This window comes from Embiotoca jacksoni, unplaced genomic scaffold (genome assembly GCF_022577435.1).
Source record: "Embiotoca jacksoni isolate LCO1_2020_lvr unplaced genomic scaffold, fEmbJac1.0.p SCAF_35, whole genome shotgun sequence".
In the NCBI taxonomy this organism is placed as follows: Eukaryota; Metazoa; Chordata; class Actinopteri; family Embiotocidae; genus Embiotoca; species Embiotoca jacksoni.
In genome coordinates, this window is record NW_027185387.1 from 448,676 (window position 1) to 467,428 (window position 18,753).

The window sequence follows — 18,753 nt, forward strand, 5'->3', positions numbered from 1 at the left end:
TTTCAGAAAAGTAATGTTGGTTGATCGCACTACGGAAACGATGACGAAATTTACAAAAATTCATCGTCTTCGGAGAACGAATACAACCAAGTTTTGCGGTCGCCGCCGCTTCTCAAAAACGTCCATGCGTTTCTGTCCACTAGAGGCGCTGTAGAGCTGCGTTTTGAGTCGCCGTTTCGTTTTTATGGAGTACGAAACTGATCCCATCCAAATGTCTGCAGCGGGTTTTTGTGTTTTTCTGACGGTTGGACATCGGTAGCTTTGGAAATTTAATGACGCAATGAAATGCGAAATGTTAGAGGTGTCAGACTGATTACAGTTTAAGTCCAAGTTTTTAGATTTCTTTTTTCTTTACTAGCTCGCTGCAGTAACGTGCAGCCAGTTTGTATTTGCCATTTTTTTTAGTTTTCTGCATTGAAGTCACTTTGACCCTCGTAGCCCAGTAAAACCGCACACACCTCCAAGTTCACTGTTTAAAAAAATAATTTATTGCAGCATGGAATTTAAAATGTTAAATATCGATCGTTCCCATATCAATAATCCATGTTTGCATCCACTCGAATCTAACAAGAGCATTTTTAACACGACAGCGAAGACGGTCCGACACGCACACAATCACTGATTCTCTCCACCACGGTTAGTGTCGATGCAAACAAATACGTTTTCCACACACACACACAAAAAAAAATCCTTTATACAACTAAACATGAACAAATACTCGTTTAGTGAAATACAGAACAAGAGTTTTAAGGATACAGTTCGGGAAATGCTGACCATACAAAAAAACTGAAGTTGCATCCAGTGATTTTTGAACAGCGAATCTGTTCAGTCACCGTTAGAGTAGATTTAAATGAACCTGTTTAAAGTCACCTCAGGGATGTTCCATGAAACAGTATGCTCACAATAGTGAAGGAAATCTCCACTCGAACACCTGTTACCTGAATCAGCGGTGAGCGACTGGGATTGTAAGCGTTTGTGTTGAAGGTTAATTGTGTGAATTTTTTTTTTTTTTTTTAATGTTTGTAGTAATAACTGGATATGTGAGGTCACATCCAGATGTTTTCCGGCAGCTACGGTCGAGTCTCATGCCTGAAATGTGCAGTTTCTTGTGCCAGATATGTGAAAAAAAAACAACAAAAAAACAGGGTTTATTTCTAGAGCTGTGATTTTGCCGCAAAGAAGGAAGGAAAGAAATAAATGTGGACAAAGAACCAATTTCTAAACCCAGAAGTGCCACAACAAGTTTTTTTTCCCCAACAATACACATAAAAACTAGTTTTTTTTCTGGTCAGTATTATCTTATATCGAAGGCCGATCAAAATGTTCCGAGACGGCTCCTGTTGTTCGTGAACGGAGCGGGGGGGGGGAAGCTCAAACCTTCGTGAGTAAGTAAACCGAGTTTTGTTGCTTGATCGTCATCGGCGCCTGAGTTCCACGCTTTCGTGGGAGCGCCGGTCCGGCCGCACGGCGATTTGAACGCCGACCCGAAAGTTGAGCGTCAAGTTTTGTTTCAGATTAACGGGAAGAAGTCACGGGAAGTGAAATCCGATGAACCACGTTGCCGTGACGCCGCGGTTCAGGTGGTTTTTGCAGCGATTCTCCCCCCCCCCCCTCAGAAGGTCCCGGTGGAACTCGGTGTTGACGGTCTGACTCTGAAGGGGGGGGGGGGGGCGAATTCGAGGGAAACACAACCCCACCGACGCCAACGAAAAACCCAGCCGGTGCCTCCTGACCCGACGCGTCTCCTTCGGTCTCGGACGGTGAAGCTCCGCCCCCCTCTTGAAACGTGCCGATTTTGACCGAGCGGTGAAACTTGGGGAGCGCGTACTCACGAAGGTTTTAGCTTCCCTGTGCTCCGTGCACAGTTCGTGCGCAACAGGAACGGTCTCCGGACAGAAAACGAAACTACAGCACAGTGATCTCAAAGTAGCTGCTGGAAAATGACGATCGGACTAAAAATATGTGACGCTACGTTCAGGGTTGAATTTTCCTTTAACAACACGACATCTAGTGCGTGCCCGGCCGGGGCCTTTTTTTCGAGACTCGGCCGGGTTCTCGTATCTAACACATCCTACGTACAGTACCGATTCACCGGCCCGGACGCTCCGGGTCGGTTGCCGCGGCGACGCTCGCCGCCCTCCTCCCCCTCCCCCGCGGCTCAGATCGAAACGGGGCAGGTGAGCATGCGGTCCTCCAGCATCACGCTGAGCACGAGGAACACGAAGTACAGTACGAACATGGTGAGGCCCAGCATGCGGCTCATCTTCCAGCGACAGACGGCGATGGAGAAGATGACGAAGAGGAGCATGAGGAAGAGCAGCACGATGGCGCAGAAGAGGCCGTTGGAGCTGACGGTTACCGGCTCGCCGTTGTGGAACAGCATGTATATGAGCCACGGGACGGGCAGACTAAAACCAGACAGGACAGACGTGGTTAAGTTCGTTTCTGAGGTCCTTAAACTTGAACAACTACAGTTTCGAGCTACTTAAAACTCATCCAGCTACATAATCGTCCGTGTGACGAGCTTCTGAAACCAACTTTGTTCAGGATTAAACCAGCAGTTTCCAACTGTTTTTGGTTTGTGGCTTCTTTAAAAAAAAAAAAAAAAATAAATCTGTCCTGGTACAAAGAAGAATTTAATCTCTACATGTTTACATTTTATTTAAATGTTAACTTGTTGAAAGCTAAAAGTCAGTTTGAGAGACTGAATTTTGTTGAACCGCTGGATTAACTAGCAAACTGCATATAAAGTAATTCAATATCGATCCACCTGCAACACTTACTTGTATTGGTATTTTTAAAAGTTGTTTAAATTGTTTCTCTGATCATTTTTCAGTTAAATAAAGAACCAGAATATTTCACTGCTTTTCAATGAAAGGACCAAAATAATTTCACTATTTATAATATTCTCTTTTTACTGGAAAACTTTATGTTTTGAAAGCTTTCTCTGTGTGAATTACTGATGCTGGTACTTTGGGTGTTCCTCAGGGTTCTATTGTAGGTCCTTTACTTTTTTTAGTTTGTTCCTGCTCCTGCTTGATTTTACGACAAAAATATATTTTGCCTCATTTTTATACAGATGATACTGTGCTGTATCTGAGACTTCAACGAAATGTCGCCTCCTGATATTTCTTTTTGACATAAGACGATGGATATCTGCAGCTAAAGAAGAGCAAGAGAGAAGCTAATATTCGTCATCTCGGCTCATAAAGAACCGTTCGGTGCCATATTTGACTTCGAGTTAGATTTTCAGGTAAGTGGTTCAGAAATGCCTTCTCCATCTAATAAATACTGTTTATCCCGAATCGTCCACCTCTCTTTAAAGTGACAGTACATAAGAGGCTCACTCACCCCACAGTGATGTCGAAGATGTTACTGCCCACCGAGCTGGACACGGCCATGTCCCCCAGACCTTTCCGGGCCACGATCACGCTGGTGATCAGGTCAGGGATGGACGTCCCGGCCGCCAGGATGGTCAGACCCATGATTTCCTCCGAGATGCCGATAGTCTCGCCCACCTGGAAGAAAGACGAGCCGGAAACCGGTGTCAGAAACTGAAACAAATCTTTTTTTTTTTTTTTACAGAGAAATCCAGGAATTTATGTTTTTTTTTTTAATAGTTATAAATCTGATTTATAACAATATCAACATCAGGCTGAATGAGCAAGGCATTAAATTAATGACTTTCTGAGGTGCAGGTCGGCGCATTTTGTGAGGAGCTGGTCCCCATTGTTTGCAGGTCTCACTGCTACGCTAAGCTAACCAGCTGCAGCTTCATATTTAATGAAGAAAATGTTGAACCTGTTGAACCTTTCCTAAGCTCCGCGTCGAACAACCGGAGTCACGTAAGCGTGACGAGTGTGACGAGGCGACCGACCTGATGAGCCCACCACACCATCAGGTAGGAGAACACGCCGATCCACATGATGGAGCCGATGAACGTCATGGCGAAGTATCTCCTGGACGCCTGCAAAAAGGAAAAGACGTCAGAAAACATCTGCCGAACATCAGGAGATCTGCAGGAATGAGGAAACAGAGGTTTGAATCCGGACGAGAAAAACTCTGCTCTTTGGTCAAATAAGATTGAACTGATGTTCACGTGTCGAGCATGCACCTTTAGCTTTTTATGATTTCAGCAAAACAGAAACAGGTCAAGTTGAAGAGGAGGGATAATAGTTAGACCTCCACGTTAAAACTATTTCACGCCGTCCCGTCGGTTATCCGACAGCGGACGTTTTCACCCCGGTGGTACGACGGTGGTTCAATACGTTTTCGTTCCGCACGCGGAGCAGGAGGAAGGTCAAACCCTGACGAGTAAGTGGTACGAATTTCGTCGCTCGATCAAAAGCAGCAGCCGAGTTACTCCGGTTTTTGTGAGCGGCGGTCGTTGGCGCTGCGCATCGTTGGCGCGTGACGGGAGCAGTCTCTGAACTTATTCGTCCTCCCTCGTATTCGTGTGCGGCACAAATAATTTCAACTAATACCTCCAGAGCTCAGCAGATAAAAAAACTAACTACGGGTTCTTTTCAACAGACATATTTACTGAGTTTGAAGAGAAATGAAGTTCCTCCTTGTGCGACTTATTTCCCGCTACAGTTCGTAAGTCGTGACGGCAGCGAGAGTGAAGACGAGTCGTCAATTATTTTCAGTGATTTCAGAACTTTTTCTGAAACGTGATATTTTGTTTTGTTTCTTTCAAACATTTAGATGTCATATTATTCTTATCTATCTCATTAAGAAGATTTTTTTTTTTCAAAGCAATATTTCAGATAATTAACAAGTTTTTTTTTTTTTTTTGAATTATTGAAACTTTAAAGCGACTCAAACAAAAACAAAAACAAAAATCGGAGTGTTTACCGCCTTTTATGACCTCACATGATATTAAATCTAATCTCTCGAAACTGAGCCGGTGTTTATTCCACTGAGGATGAAACTAAATTGCGACGGATATTTTATTTCAGTAAACTGGGATCAAACCAGTTTCACGCCAGCCGACTTTCAACCGAGCGGAGTCAAGGGTATCCGGGTCGCGGTTGCCACGGTGACGACGGGAGCGGTTCGCGCTCACCGGGTTGCGGACGTCGGGCAGCGTGAGCCACAGCGGGAACACGATGGGCAGCAGGAACAGGTACGTGGCCTGTTTCCATCGGGTTTCGGGCCAGCCCAAAGACAACGGCTCGTTCTCCTCCTCTTCCTCCTTCTCTTCTTCGTCCTCGTCTTCTTCCTCGTCGTCATCATCCTCGCTCTCGCCGGAGGAGCTCTCGTCCTCGCCGCCGCTCTCGTCCTCGCCGCCGCCCTCGTCCTCGCCGCCGCCCTCCGACGCCGCCGCCTGCAGGAGAGGACACACAGTGAGACGTGAGAGAGGCGGAGCCTAATGTAACCCGGTCACGTTCCCGATGAGGGAGAAAATACGAAAAGAGTCAAGACTTTAAAATTAAAATCATTTCCAAACAATCTCTCTGCGTACCTTCGACTCGTCCGGCTGTTCGGACGTCACCTGGGTCGCGTCGTCCGTCTTCGGAGGCTGCGAGGTGGACGGCTCGGCGGCGGGCTGCTCAGACTTTGGTTTGATATCAGCGTCTACAGGAAGAAGAAGAACAAACAGGATGCAGCGTCGTACGAACCACATCAACCCCATTTAACCATTTACTGACTTCACGCTTTCATTGATTGATTGCCTTATTTATTTTTATTTTTTTTCCACGTGGCCTGTTATATTTTTTTTTAAAGCTACCGTTTGACCCTCTTTTATTTTTCTGGGTGCACTTTGGGACTTTGTTTTGAAAGGACGTTATTCAAAGCTCAAAATCATTTCTTTGCTCATTTTCTTTGTCTTTAAAACGTCAGAAAAGAAAGAAAAATCCCAGATTTCCTGATCTGAAACTGCATATATAAAAACACATCATTTAATTCTCTTTCCTTTTTTACTCACGGTTTCATTCACGTGTCAATAAATTCAGATAAATTGCGATAAAACAAACCGGCTGTGACTCCAAATGTTTAAACTTTTTTTAATTTTTTTTTTGACTTTGTATGAAACAGCTAAAAGCCTAAAAGAACTTTGCAGTTGTGAAAAATGACAGATGTTATAAAAGTTCAGTTTGCAGACAGTTGCTGCTGTTTATTTTGTATTTTTTAATGTTAAACGGACGCGTTATTGAGTCAGTGGGAGTGACTGGAGATATTCATGCTGGACTAAAGGAGGGGGAGGGATTCACACACACACACACACACACACACACACACACACACACACACACACACACACACACGCCGCTCCTCATCTGCATGTTAATCCGCGGGGCTGATTGATTCGGGCTCGTCGAGGCCTCTCCAGGCTTCCTGCAGCCCCTCGGACTCCGGAGCGCCTCATTACCGCACAACCGTGACGCACGAACGCGCCGGCCGAGAGGCCGCGCTGATTGTGGCGAACGACCTCCTTCAACCCCGAATCGTCTCCCATTATCAACAGACAGCCGGCGTCTCGTGGGGCCGACAAAAACAAGAACAGATCTTCGAACGTCATTTGAAATATCGGCAACATGCGACGTTTTTCTACGAGTACGGAGCCGCCGGTTTTGTTTCTTCGTCTGATTTTTGAACGCTTTGAGCTCGTTTCCCTTTTTTCACATGAGAATCGGTCGGTATGAATTCATTTTCTTTGCATTGGGGACGCAGACACGGTAGCTTAGCTTAGCACAAAGACTGGAAGCGGAGGGGAACCGCTAGCCTGCCTATTGTAAAAAAAAAAAAAGAAAAAAGAAAGAATTAAAGGCTTAAATGTCCAACATGGTATCGCGGCAAAGCGTGTCCTGCACTCATCCGTCCACTAGAGGGAAGCATATCGGTGTCAAGCGATTTAGGAAATCAACTGAGCGTTAATTCTGAAGTAAGTAAAAAAAAACAAAAAAACGAGAAGTTAAGACACAAATTTAAAACGGAGAACTCAACTAAACGTTTCCAGAAACGCAGAAAATGACTTTAAAAGCTCTTCTGAGGCGTTAAAACTGAAGCTTTACAAAATAATATCCTCCGTACGGATTTTAAACTACGACAACCGATCTTTTCCTCCGCGGGCACAGAAATATCGTGACGTATGAGCACAGCAATGTTTTTCTTGTACCCAGAAGTATTGAGATAAGCTAGCAGTTTCCACCCGCCTCCATTCTTTATGCTAAGCTAGGCTAACAAATCCCAAAACACGCCTCCCACGGTCAGATCGATAAAAAAGACTTTAAGTCGACGGTTTTTAAACTTACGATCGTACCCTCCAGGAAAAGGCGTTATTGTTCACACCCGACTCACCTTCAGCGTGCCGGCGGTGCGACTTGCTCGGGAGTTTTTCCGTCACCGGGACGTTCAAAGGTTTTACTTTGTTCTTTGCTGCAATCAAGAGAATCATCGCTCATACAAAAACTCATTAGAAACCTCAGATACTCTCCTCCTCCTCCTCCTTCTTCTACAACAAGCGGCTTTGTGCAAACGAGCCAACGTGCCTCCGACCTCACAAGCACACACACCGGCCGGCGAAGAGCACCGAGCCTCCGTACGGCGGAAACCACAGCTGGAGCGGAGCTCTAAAACGAGCTCATTACCAACAGCTGTGTTAAAGCCTGCAGCAGGCGGGTCAGTCAGGGACCTTCAAACAGAAACCAAGTATCACGGCCTTCAAAAAGGTACCAGAAATAAAAAAAAAAAAATGTTGCTTTTTGTTTGAAGACTTCCTCCGTCTTCATGAATACGGAACAAAAGTTGAAGTTTTACAAAAAAAGCCAGTGTGTGTAAAAGGTCACAACGACAACAACACAATCAACAACGTGACACAAACACAAACACAAACATGCAACCGTCTAATACGGACAAACAACCGTCTAATACGGACAAACAACCGTCTAATACGGACAAACAACCGTCTAATACGGACAAACAACCGTCTAATACGGACAAACAACCGTCCACCGGACGCGGCATCAACAACGGCGGCGTCCGTCCGTCCGTCTTACCTTTCCGCTGTACTGACCCTTCGCCTCTGACATCACCGTTGAAGGACGTCTCTGATTGGCAGATACGCACGACAGAAAATACCCAACGTTATTGGTCTCTTTCGGTCATGTGACTCCCTATTTAGTACTTATTTATACAGTAAACGTAGAACGAGGTCAGACAATGACGGAATTCGAGTTTCCCAACTTGCGATCCAACATCGAGGGAAGAATCTCTGCACACGGACTCAGTTGACCAACAAAGGTCACATGAGCAGAAACATTAAGACCACCGATGTCTAATTACCAGTTGGTCCTTTGCGTAAAGTTACATTTCGCTCAGGTGACCTTGAACCGTCCTTCAGTTACGCTGTGACATATACGGGACATCCCACGATGCACCGCTCCCCTCTTTACTCTCCATGCATTCGTTTGCCACCAATGCGTCTCATTAACTTCACGCCACCTTTCTTCTGTAGTTTTGTGCATTTTTCTGCAGGTTTCTCCGGAGCTGCATGTTTTTCTGAGCTGCAGCCTACTGGCCACCCCAACCTGCCGAAGGTTCATTCTTTGTTGTCTCTCTACGCTGTTCTTTTCTCTCTCTGCTCACCCCTCACACCACCTCTGAGTCTGGTTCCGTCTGAGTTTCTTCTTCCCGTTAAAAGGGAGTTTTTTTTTTCCTTCCAGCTGTCGCTCATGTACGGACGCATTTGTCGGCTTGTCAGGTCTCGATCTTACAGCGTTAAGTGCCCGGAGATGACTCGTGTTGTGATTTGGCGCCATGTAAATAAAACTGAACAGAACGGATAGTGGTCATAATATTTTGGCTCGTCGCTGTATTTCAGTGTTATTGCTCAGAGTGACCTTGATCAGCTGTCTTCAGGGTTTGGTGACACAACACAGACGACGCAACGCAGTGAAGCAGCGAATCTGAATCACCGACACAAAAAACACAAAATCACATAAAGACAAGCGACGAGAAACACGACAGCCAAGGCGACACCTCGCGGTCGCTCTTACCTCTTCTGACTCTCCTCGGGCCGGGGGTTTTAACGGCCCCTCTAAGATCTGCTTCTAGGACGGAAACCACAGAGAGGATTTTAACTTCGTGGGCCGTCACAGTTCAAACTGACAGAAATCACGCCTCTCAAAAACCACCAGAGAATTCAGCTTTACCCAAGAGGCAACCGACGCCGTCTCCGTATTTTGGAGCCATATTTTGACGAGCTGGGAAGGAGCAAGCGGTGGATCTGACGCCTGTCAATCAAACAGACACGCCCCCAAATATACCGTTTTTTGAGGCTTGATATCTAATTAATGATGGAATTATTTTCTTAGCGAAGGACATCATAATGACTTATGAAAAAAACTTTAGGATTTTGTATTTCATGAAAGAAGTTTAATGGGACTCTATGGAACCACAGCCTTTTGGGAGCCAACCCCTAGTGGCCATCGGTGGTATTGCACTTTAAGACACTTCTGCAGTGGCCTCGGTTTTTAGACCCCAAAGCTACGTCCACTTTTAAATACAGTCTACTACTCATTTACCAAAACTAAGATTTGTACCCTTCAAATTCTGGTCTCAAAATCAGCGGCAATTTATAAGCTCCAAATATGTCAAATTAAAAGTTTATTGGCTCTGCTTTTGTTTTATTATTAGACATCAGCAGCAAACAAAAAAACTTGAATTATCGTGCTGCGGTGCCGCGTGAGAGCTGAAACCGAAACTGATCCAGACACGATATCGGGACGCACCACAGCCTTCTCCTCTCCTGTCAGTCCAAACTCTGGGTCACACAAACCCACTACCGGCACTCTTCATAAATAACCTGTTGCTCCACATCTTAATTAATGTACAAAAAAACCACGCAGGTTTAATTATCGGGGGAACCAAATCGGCTCCGGTTTCCTTTTCGGAGACGATCCAGCTGCATGGAGTCGGACTCCACAGAGATAAAGAGCTTGGTCGGCCCGCGCGCTGGCTCTTATCCAGCTTTTATTAGCCTGTATTGAAAAGCTGATTAAGGCTCAGCGGTGGCCGGGGCGCTGTGGGAAGCGAGGAACAGCGGCCCGGGGAGTTCGAGGTCGCGGTGAAGGTCGCAACGTGTTGACTTACAGGAAGGAACAGGACGGACGCGGCTGAGTCACCGTGAGCTGGAACATCGAGTCGACCGGCAGAGAATCAACTGATTATCTGTTTTTATATTTCTATGAACGGGATAAAGCTTCTCGGACGTGAAGACATGCTTCTGTTTTTTTTTTTTTGTCACAGATATTAATTTAAAAAAGTCGGTTAAGCATTTACCAGCAGAAAATTAGCATTTAATAAATGCTTTTTTTAAACAGACTGTAAGCAGATATAAGTATTTAAAAGTAATAAACTATAACTTCTTCTTTGGAGGCTGCTCTACACATTTTTTATGTCATAAATCATATTACGTAATCGTTTTTGTAGGAAAAGTTAGAATTGCAGAAAAACACAGTCCATTAATAATCACTCGTTTTTTTGTCCAACGTCATATTTCAACTACGTTAAAATGTCTTGGAAAGCATTTACTTCATTTTTATTACTAATAAAATTGAATTGGGGGAACTTAAAGTGGTATCAATTAACGAATAATAAATAGAGTAATTAATAATGAAAATGATTACTTGAAGCCCAACAGCTCCGTATTATTATTTAATCTCATAATGTTCTTTAAAATTAAAGGGCTTTTTTTTTTTTTTAGCCGTTAGTGTTTATTTTATTACATGATTAAATAGCATATTTAATGAACAGAGTCAAACGAAGACATCTAGACGTTCAGTATTTGCTCGTTTTGGAAGGCGATCCTGAGAAAACAAATCTTTGGTAAATACACGTCATTGCTTTTCTACATTTTGGAAAATTCTGTTTGAAATTTTGTTTTGTTTTTCTGAAATTTTGTTTTCAACTCAGTGGGGGAACAAATCTGCCTCCTTTAAGTCGTCTACAGTTGTTTTTGTTTTTTTTACATTTAATGTGACTAAAAGTTTGATGGAAAAACTTTTAAAACATCAAATTTCATTATATTCATTAGACGTCACAGGGATTTTTTTGTTTATAAATTCTGACATCGTTTTTTTTTTTTACCTTCTCCCAGAGGATCCAGCGTGTGGATCATCAGCTGGAAGATGGTGCTCCGCAGGGACGTGTTGTGGAGGGACGCCGAGCTGCCGCCTCGCTGCAGGACGGGACGCAACTGCGGGACAACGGAGACACGTAGTGAAACATTCGGGTCACGTAGCGTTGAACCTTCGAGAGGCAAATTACAACTGTAACGGTTAATACCCAAAACATCATCGCCTCATTTTCATTCTCGACATCAAAGAAGAATCATCTAAAATGGCAATTTCACTTTTTTTTTTTTTTTTGTGTTAAAAATGAAAAAATTACCAATTTCAACACAAATAACGTAGAAAATGTAACTTTTGTTTTAATAAGCTGTTTTGTAACTTTGAGAGTGTTTGATAGACGATGATGTCCCGAACCCCCAGACACCAAATCCCCCCCAAAACAGACACGCGTGTCAAGCACATAATATCCCACAATGCATCAGGCAGCCTTATCTTTAATGGCTCGTCAAAAAACTTCAAAACGTTTTTTCCTTCGGACTTTCCAGGATCAGGATTTTATCAGTTTGATGGGGAATCAGTGATGTTAAAGAGCTGTTGTGTTGTGTGATGGATGTTAGAGCTTATATAACTGTATAAAACTGTTCTACAACAGGATAAACGACCCTTTCGTTCCTTATAAAAGATAAAATAACCTTTCGGAGACTTTTCAGAAAGAAAAATGTCATAAACCTCTCTGTTATACAAGGCCATCGGTAGAAGATTCATTTTTTTGTCTTTAAATTAAAAATTCAACAACAACATAAACAACCCACAATGATAAATGTTGTTGTTTTCGTACCCTGAGTCTTGCTTTGTCTTCCTGCGGCTCTGCTGTCAGTTTGCTGCGATGAGGGCTGCGATTGGGGCTGCCGGGTGGCGGTGCCGGTTCCGGTTTGAGTTTCTCCTCAGGTTTTGGTGGAGCAGCTGGAGGAGCAGCAGCGGCGGCAGAAGCAGGAGCAGCAGCAGGAGGAGGAGCAGGAGGAGGAGCTTCACTCTCCTGTAAAAGTCAGAGAGAGTTTTATCGTCAGTTTACACGCGAACACATACGGACGTAAAAATGACTGTTGGGAGTTTAACGTTCGGTGAATTTAGACACTCAGATTTCCAATCATCACATTTTTTATTTGAGTTGAATTCAATCCCGATGATTTGAAATTCAGATCCAATCTGTCAGCTGTCAGCTGTCTCTGGGACGTGATGGATGGACATGATCCCCCCCCCCACACACACCCCCACCCATCAGGCGTAACGGTTGGACAATGTCCACCTGCTCCTGGTTAAACTGGAAAACAGACTTTACAGTAATCCTGTAATCTAGTTAACCGTATACCCAATTTATAGCCTGCGTGAGTTTCTCACCATCAGCAAATGAGCTTGTCACAAACCTTAAACCTTTCAGACCATCTTTTATTACTCCAACCTGCAGCCCGGCGACAAAGTCCAGTTATAACAGCTGCATTATTTCTGCCAACACGGTTCTTACATGCAGCGTATTGTTAAATAAAGTTGTTTTTGATCATGAACATGATCTGTCCGACCATTTCTGTACGTTTGGAAATGAGAAAGAACTTCTCTCTCAGCTTTCTACCTGTTAAACAACTACTTGTTTCTGTCGGAGGTTTCTTCCTGCTAAAAGTGAGTTTTTTTCTTTCCTCTGTAGGAGATTTTCTTCTTTTTAAAAGTGTTTTTCCTTCTTGCTGTAAGAAGTTTTCATCCTGTTAAAAGGGAGTTTTTCCTTCCCACTGTAAGAAGTTTTCATCCTGTTAAAAGGTATTTTTTCCTTCCCACTGTAAGAAGTTTTCACCCCGTTAAAAGGGAGTTTTTCCTTCCCACTGTAAGAAGTTTTCACCCCGTTAAAAGGGAGTTTTTCCTTCCCACTATAAGAAGTTTTCATCCTGTTAAAAGGTATTTTTTTCCTTCCCACTGTAAGAAGTTTTCACCCCATTAAAAGGGAGTTTTTCCTTCCCACTGTAAGAAGTTTTCACCCCGTTAAAAGGGAGTTTTTCCTTCCCACTATAAGAAGTTTTCATCCTATTAAAAGGTATTTTTTTCCTTCCCACTGTAAGAAGTTTTCACCCCATTAAAAGGGAGTTTTTCCTTCCCACTGTAAGAAGTTTTCACCCCGTTAAAAGGGAGTTTTTCCTTCCCACTATAAGAAGTTTTCATCCTGTTAAAAGGTATTTTTTTCCTTCCCACTGTAAGAAGTTTTCACCCCGTTAAAAGGGAGTTTTTCCTTCCCACTATAAGAAGTTTTCATCCTATTAAAAGGTATTTTTTTCCTTCCCACTGTAAGAAGTTTTCACCCCATTAAAAGGGAGTTTTTCCTTCCCACTGTAAGAAGTTTTCACCCCGTTAAAAGGAAGTTTTTCCTTCCAGCTGTAGCTCATGCCTTAATGGGTAAATTGTTGGCTTCCTGTCTTCAGTGCCCTGAGATGTCTTACGTTGTGATTCGGCGCTACAAAAAAAATAAAAATAAAAATTGAAATCCGTATACTCCACTCCTCCACCTCCCCGTCTGGTCCCGTCCCGTCTCCACATCGTTTGAGTCGCACCAATAAACCTCAAACCGTCATTACTTCAATAAACCACTCCTAATGAGCTCTCTTTTACGGAAATATATTTTGTGGTAAAAACAACACGTTCTCTCTTATCTCTCGTACAGTCTTTACCACGAGTCCAACGTCTCCGCAACATAATTAACATCAAAACATAGCATTGTGAAAAATGGACTAAATGTGAAGAAAAATGTCCACACTGAAATTCCCGGAGGAGAAATATCTTTTTGTAATTTCCATAATTCAGAGCCAGACATGCGTCAGCACGCCTCATCACGGCCGGAGGAGCGGGCGCTGATTGCGGACACGCCTCGGGCTAAATTGGAGATCGTCGCTGCCGGTACTCCAAATCGCGAAACCCAGTTCTGCATGTCGACTACCGGCTCACACGCCCGAGCCGTTTAGTCTGCAGGTCTTCCGCGAGAAATAAAACCTTTCGCTCCTCCTTTTGTTTGAGATAATTGTGAATGAAACCATGCCCGGTCATTTTTTTTTTGTTTTTTTTTAGCGACATATCTGGCTTCACTTCACCTCCGTGACGCTTGTCGGCGACCACCTGGAGTCTTTTCTGTTCGGCGCCATCAAAGGATTTTTTTTTACACAAACAGCTGCTCAGACCCACAAAAATCGCCGTTCCTCTTTCAGAGTGTCTGAGCGGGGCGGCGTTCCCAAACTGTGAGGAGATGAAAGGCTAGAAATATATATATATATATATATATATATATTTCTAGCCTTATATATAAATATGTATGTACTGTGGATGTAAAAACTGGCCCTGCAAACACATGTATTTTTACCTGCAGCCGTCTTTTCTCATGGACGATGACCGAATGTGTGTTTTCCTCCTTTTGTATTTGCCGAGTAGTTTTAAACCAACACCTGATGTCAGAGATCATTAAAACGCTCCAGCTGATCCTCTTCATTCTCTCTTTCTTTTGTCAACGACGCAAAGACCGAAACACACTTACGGACTCATCGAAGATTTCCATCTTTAAATCGCCACGTAGTTTCGCTCATTAGAAGTTGAATATCTTACGGACATCGCCGGTTAGAAAATGTCGTTGGGCGTTTGGGACGATTCGAAACACGTGCAGGTCCTTTGTTGGGAGTTTGTGCAACATTGCGGTCACTGAGGAGTTTAACTGTTTCACGCTCAGCTGATTTTGGTCTTTTTATGGGATTCGTCAGAAGAATACAAAGAGAATCTTACCAACCTCTTCTTCAGAAACGTGTGCTTCACACTAGATTTGTCATGATCGCCTCGTCGTATCATTTGCTCTGAAACTTTTGCTTTTTAAATTTGTTCTTTCTTTTCGGGTCTGTCGGCCTCACGAGCAGAAAGTACCCACGCGGTTTGATTTTGCAGTGATTTGCCACGTCGGCGGTTCGTATTCGAAAAAAGAAATTCTTCGAAGAGCGAACAATCCTCTTCTATCTGCGACCCGTCGGGTCGACGGAGTGACTGTCAGCTGTTAAAAATACTTGTTTTGTTCCGACGAACAACCAAAAAAATAAAACTCGATAATTTAGTTCAGACGACAATAAAACCGGCAAATATCGATCTTCAAACGACACCAGAGTTTTTGGCATCTCTCTTTTGAAAACGACCCAAAAACCGTCGCGTTGGTAAATAAATCGACGTTTCTGTTGACGAGCTAACGTTGTGTTTCAGCTCTAATTTCAATCGGACTCATTTCAGCCACAGAAATAATTCTGATTCGAAACTTCCGATTTAAATGAAAAAGTCAAAACGCCCAACTTTGATCCTCGGACGTGAACTGACCTTCTCCGTCCACACCTTCACGATGCTCATGTGCTTGTTGATCTGCGACTTCACCGCCTGCTCGATCTGACTGTTGAACTTCATGAAGCTGACGTAGCTGACGTAGCCCATCACCAGCAGCACGCTCTCCCACCACAGGATCAGGTTGTCCAGGAAGAAGACGATGAGCATGCCGAGGTCCACGATGTAGAAGGTGACGTCGCGGAACAGCGGCCACCACGTGAGGTGCAGCATCTCCCGCGAGAAGACGGCGCACATGCCGATCACGAACAGGATGTTGAAGACGGCCGAGCCCACGATGGTGCCGATGCCCACGTTGCTGTGGGAGATGAAGACGCCGATCAGGGAGGTGAAGAGCTCGGGGGCGGAGCCTCCGGCCGCCATGAACGTGGCCCCGGCCACGTCGTCGGAGATCTGCAGGCTGGCGGTGATGACCTCCAGGCCGGGCACGAAGAACTCGTCGCAGACGATGGCCAGCGCCACGAACATGTAGGTCATGCCGAGGATGTGCAGCACCACCCAGCCCTGCCGCCGCTGCTCCACCGAGAACAGGTCCCGCGGGTAGTCGCCCTTCCTGTGGGGGGGCTCCGGCGGCGGGCGGGGGGAAGCGGCGGGGGTCGGGGGCGGCGGGGTCGGGGGCGGCGGGGTCGGCTTGGGAGGTTCGGGATCGACGTAGATACACTGTTCGATGTCCGTCCTGTTGACGACCATCACCGGAGGAGGCTCGGTGCCGTCGGGTGAGACGGCCCCCTCGTCCGTCTCGTTGGACGCCGCCACCTCCCGAACGTTGACCTCCACGACGGCGTCGCCGTCCCCGCCCCGACCCCCCGCTCCGACGGCGTCACCCGTCCGGGCGGAGGCTCGCGGCGGGGACGGCCGGGCCTTCAGCGTCAGCGTGTAGACCAAAACCAGCAGCACGCCCGAGAGGAAGAAGAGGACGCGGCCGCGCCGCAGTCTCCTCCGAGGAGGCGGCTTCACGTTCATCGTCTCGACTCCAGAAGACAGAGAAGCTATGTCGGACGCATCGCTATTCCCCGATGGCTGCCGTGGCGCTGCGCGGCGAGAGGACGCCACCGACGGTGAAGAGACGCACGCGAGCGCACAAAGTGTGTTTCATCTTTTCACGGCGGGCGGCTTCAACCTGCGGAAGGACTGGAAAACACACAACACACAACACACACAGCTGAGACAGAAAATCACATCATCCTGAACATGTGTTTCTGCTCTGCTCTGTGGTGCAGGGAAATGTGTGTGTGTGTGTGTGTGTGTGTGTGTGTGTGTGTGTGTGTGTGTGTGTTGGAGGGTGATGAAGGATGCAGACAGCCACCTGTTACTATGGCTACGTAATCACTCAGAGCTTTGGCTTCTCACAAAATAGGAATAAGCAGCGAAAACCCGTCGGGCACGTTCAAACGAAGGAAAAAAATAAATAAAACAATACACGGACGTTTATCAAAAATAAAAGCAATTAATTCCGACTTGTCCTCTGATTACGTGGAAGCGTTGCGGCGAGAGCGCGCGGAACAGGAAAGGACGTGATGAAATGCGCGCGGATCATTAATGAAACATTAATTAACAGCTGCGCCTTAACAAATAAAAAAATAAATAAAAATCCGCTTGTTGCGGTTTAATTACAAACCAGCGCGGATTATAACACAAGGTTAAATCTAAATGTCTTCACCTTCCGAAAACATGTTCAAAAAGAACAAAAAAGAAGGAGAATGAAACGCAGAAAGCAGCGGTGTGCGGTGCGGGTGGGGGTGGGGGTGGTGCGGTGTCGGTGCGGGGGTCCCTACCTGTAGCGCCGCCGGCTGCTGCTGCTGCTGCTCGGCCCCTTCGCCGCTGCGGTCCGTCCCTCTCCAGCTGTGCAGAGATGCTGACTCCGGTTTTTGGGGAGCTACAAGGGCGCACCGCATGTCAGGGCTTGAACGAAGCTCAGCATAATGCCACTAAGAGGATTAGGAGCCGAACACCTCTCACCCCCCCCCCCCCCCCCCCTCTCCTCTCCCCCCCTTACCTTACCTCCACCCCCCCCCCCCCCCTTACCTTACCTTACCTCCACCACCCCCCCTTACCTTACCTTACCTCCACCCCCCCCCCACCCCCCGCCCACTTTTTCAACCGCACGAACCCTGTATCAATACACCTACGTTCAAAAAGCGCCGCGCGACTGCGGGAGTCGAGGGGAGGCTCCGGGGAGAGGACACAGTGTGGTGGACGGAGGACAGCGACATGAGATGTTCAGGGGCTGACGGGGAGGAGGGTGATCCTGAACTCTGGGTGTGGTCAGGTGTTGGTGCCGAGAGGAGAGGTGACTAAATTTCCTTCACCAAAGAACAAAACGCGATTCGATAATAAATACATGTAGTTTAGCCGGAAAATAAATAAATAAATAGATAGATAGAATAATAGATAGATAGATAGATAGATAGATAGATAGATAGATAGATAGATAGATAGATAGATAGATAGATAGATAGATAGATAGATAGATAGATAGATAGATAGATAGATAATTTGTTTTCACTTTTTTTTTTAGATAGATAAAATATAAATATTTGGCTTCCCGTATGTGAAATTCTCCATTAAACTAAATTATGTTAAATTTCTCAAGTTTGCATCTGAATACAATGTTTTGTCCGATATTAATTGACCTTATTTAATAGAAACCCCTTTTTTCACTGACTACATGTAAATCAATGTTAAAATGTTTGTGACTCGGCTCAGGGTCACAGTTCTCTATTTATTGTGATCAAAATATTTTCCACTTAAAGGTTCGCTTTACACAAATATTTTACCTCCACGAGTCCCTTCTTACCCACCAGAGGTGTTTTCTCTTACTCTGACCAATTAGTGCTCTGCTGAGGTTTAAAGCTGAGAAATGCTGGAGATTATCCGAGTCATTAAAAAGTCCAAAAATAAAGGTTGTCCCGCCCTAAAAGTGAAATATAAACTTAAAGAGTGAGAGAAACGACCCTCAAACAGTTCGCAGATAAGGTCCAAAAAAAAAATGAGAACACCTGTTGCTCAAAAAGTGGCAGGAACAGCTTCTCATAAGCATGATGACGACATTATATCCATAAAACACTCATTGAGCTGTTAACTAAATAATGTGAATTTAAAAAAACTAGAATTGTCCTCAAAAATGGAATTGTAACTATAAGATCAACCCCAACTTAAAAAAAATATATATATATATCTGCATTTGTTAAACTGATCATTTATTTGAACCTGATAGTCTTCTCCGTCATTATTCATTACAGTGACTTAAAAACAAGAAATGAAAAAAGCTGAAAGA

At 45.0% G+C, this 18,753-nt stretch overlaps 1 protein-coding gene across 4 annotated transcripts; it reads right to left on the minus strand.

Moving 5' to 3' along the window:
- Positions 1-676: 676 nt before the first annotated feature.
- LOC138208059 (sodium/potassium/calcium exchanger 1-like) lies at positions 677-17,380 on the minus strand. 4 transcript variants are annotated; one of them, XM_069165707.1, is made up of 12 exons: positions 17,252-17,380; positions 15,456-16,607; positions 11,917-12,114; positions 11,095-11,203; positions 9,003-9,056; positions 8,004-8,054; positions 7,306-7,383; positions 5,468-5,580; positions 5,069-5,329; positions 3,878-3,967; positions 3,352-3,518; positions 677-2,408 (listed from the first exon to the last, which is right to left on the minus strand). In XM_069165707.1, the coding sequence occupies exons 2-12, from the start codon at positions 16,437-16,439 to the stop codon at positions 2,159-2,161; spliced, it is 2,355 nt and encodes a 784-aa protein (XP_069021808.1). In that variant the 5' UTR covers positions 16,440-16,607; positions 17,252-17,380; the 3' UTR covers positions 677-2,158. The 4 variants fall into 4 exon arrangements, with proteins under 4 accessions (XP_069021808.1, XP_069021809.1, XP_069021811.1 ...); XM_069165708.1 differs by lacking the exon at positions 17,252-17,380 and adding an exon at positions 16,783-16,860; XM_069165710.1 differs by lacking the exon at positions 7,306-7,383.
- Between the last annotated feature and the right edge of the window lie 1,373 nt (positions 17,381-18,753).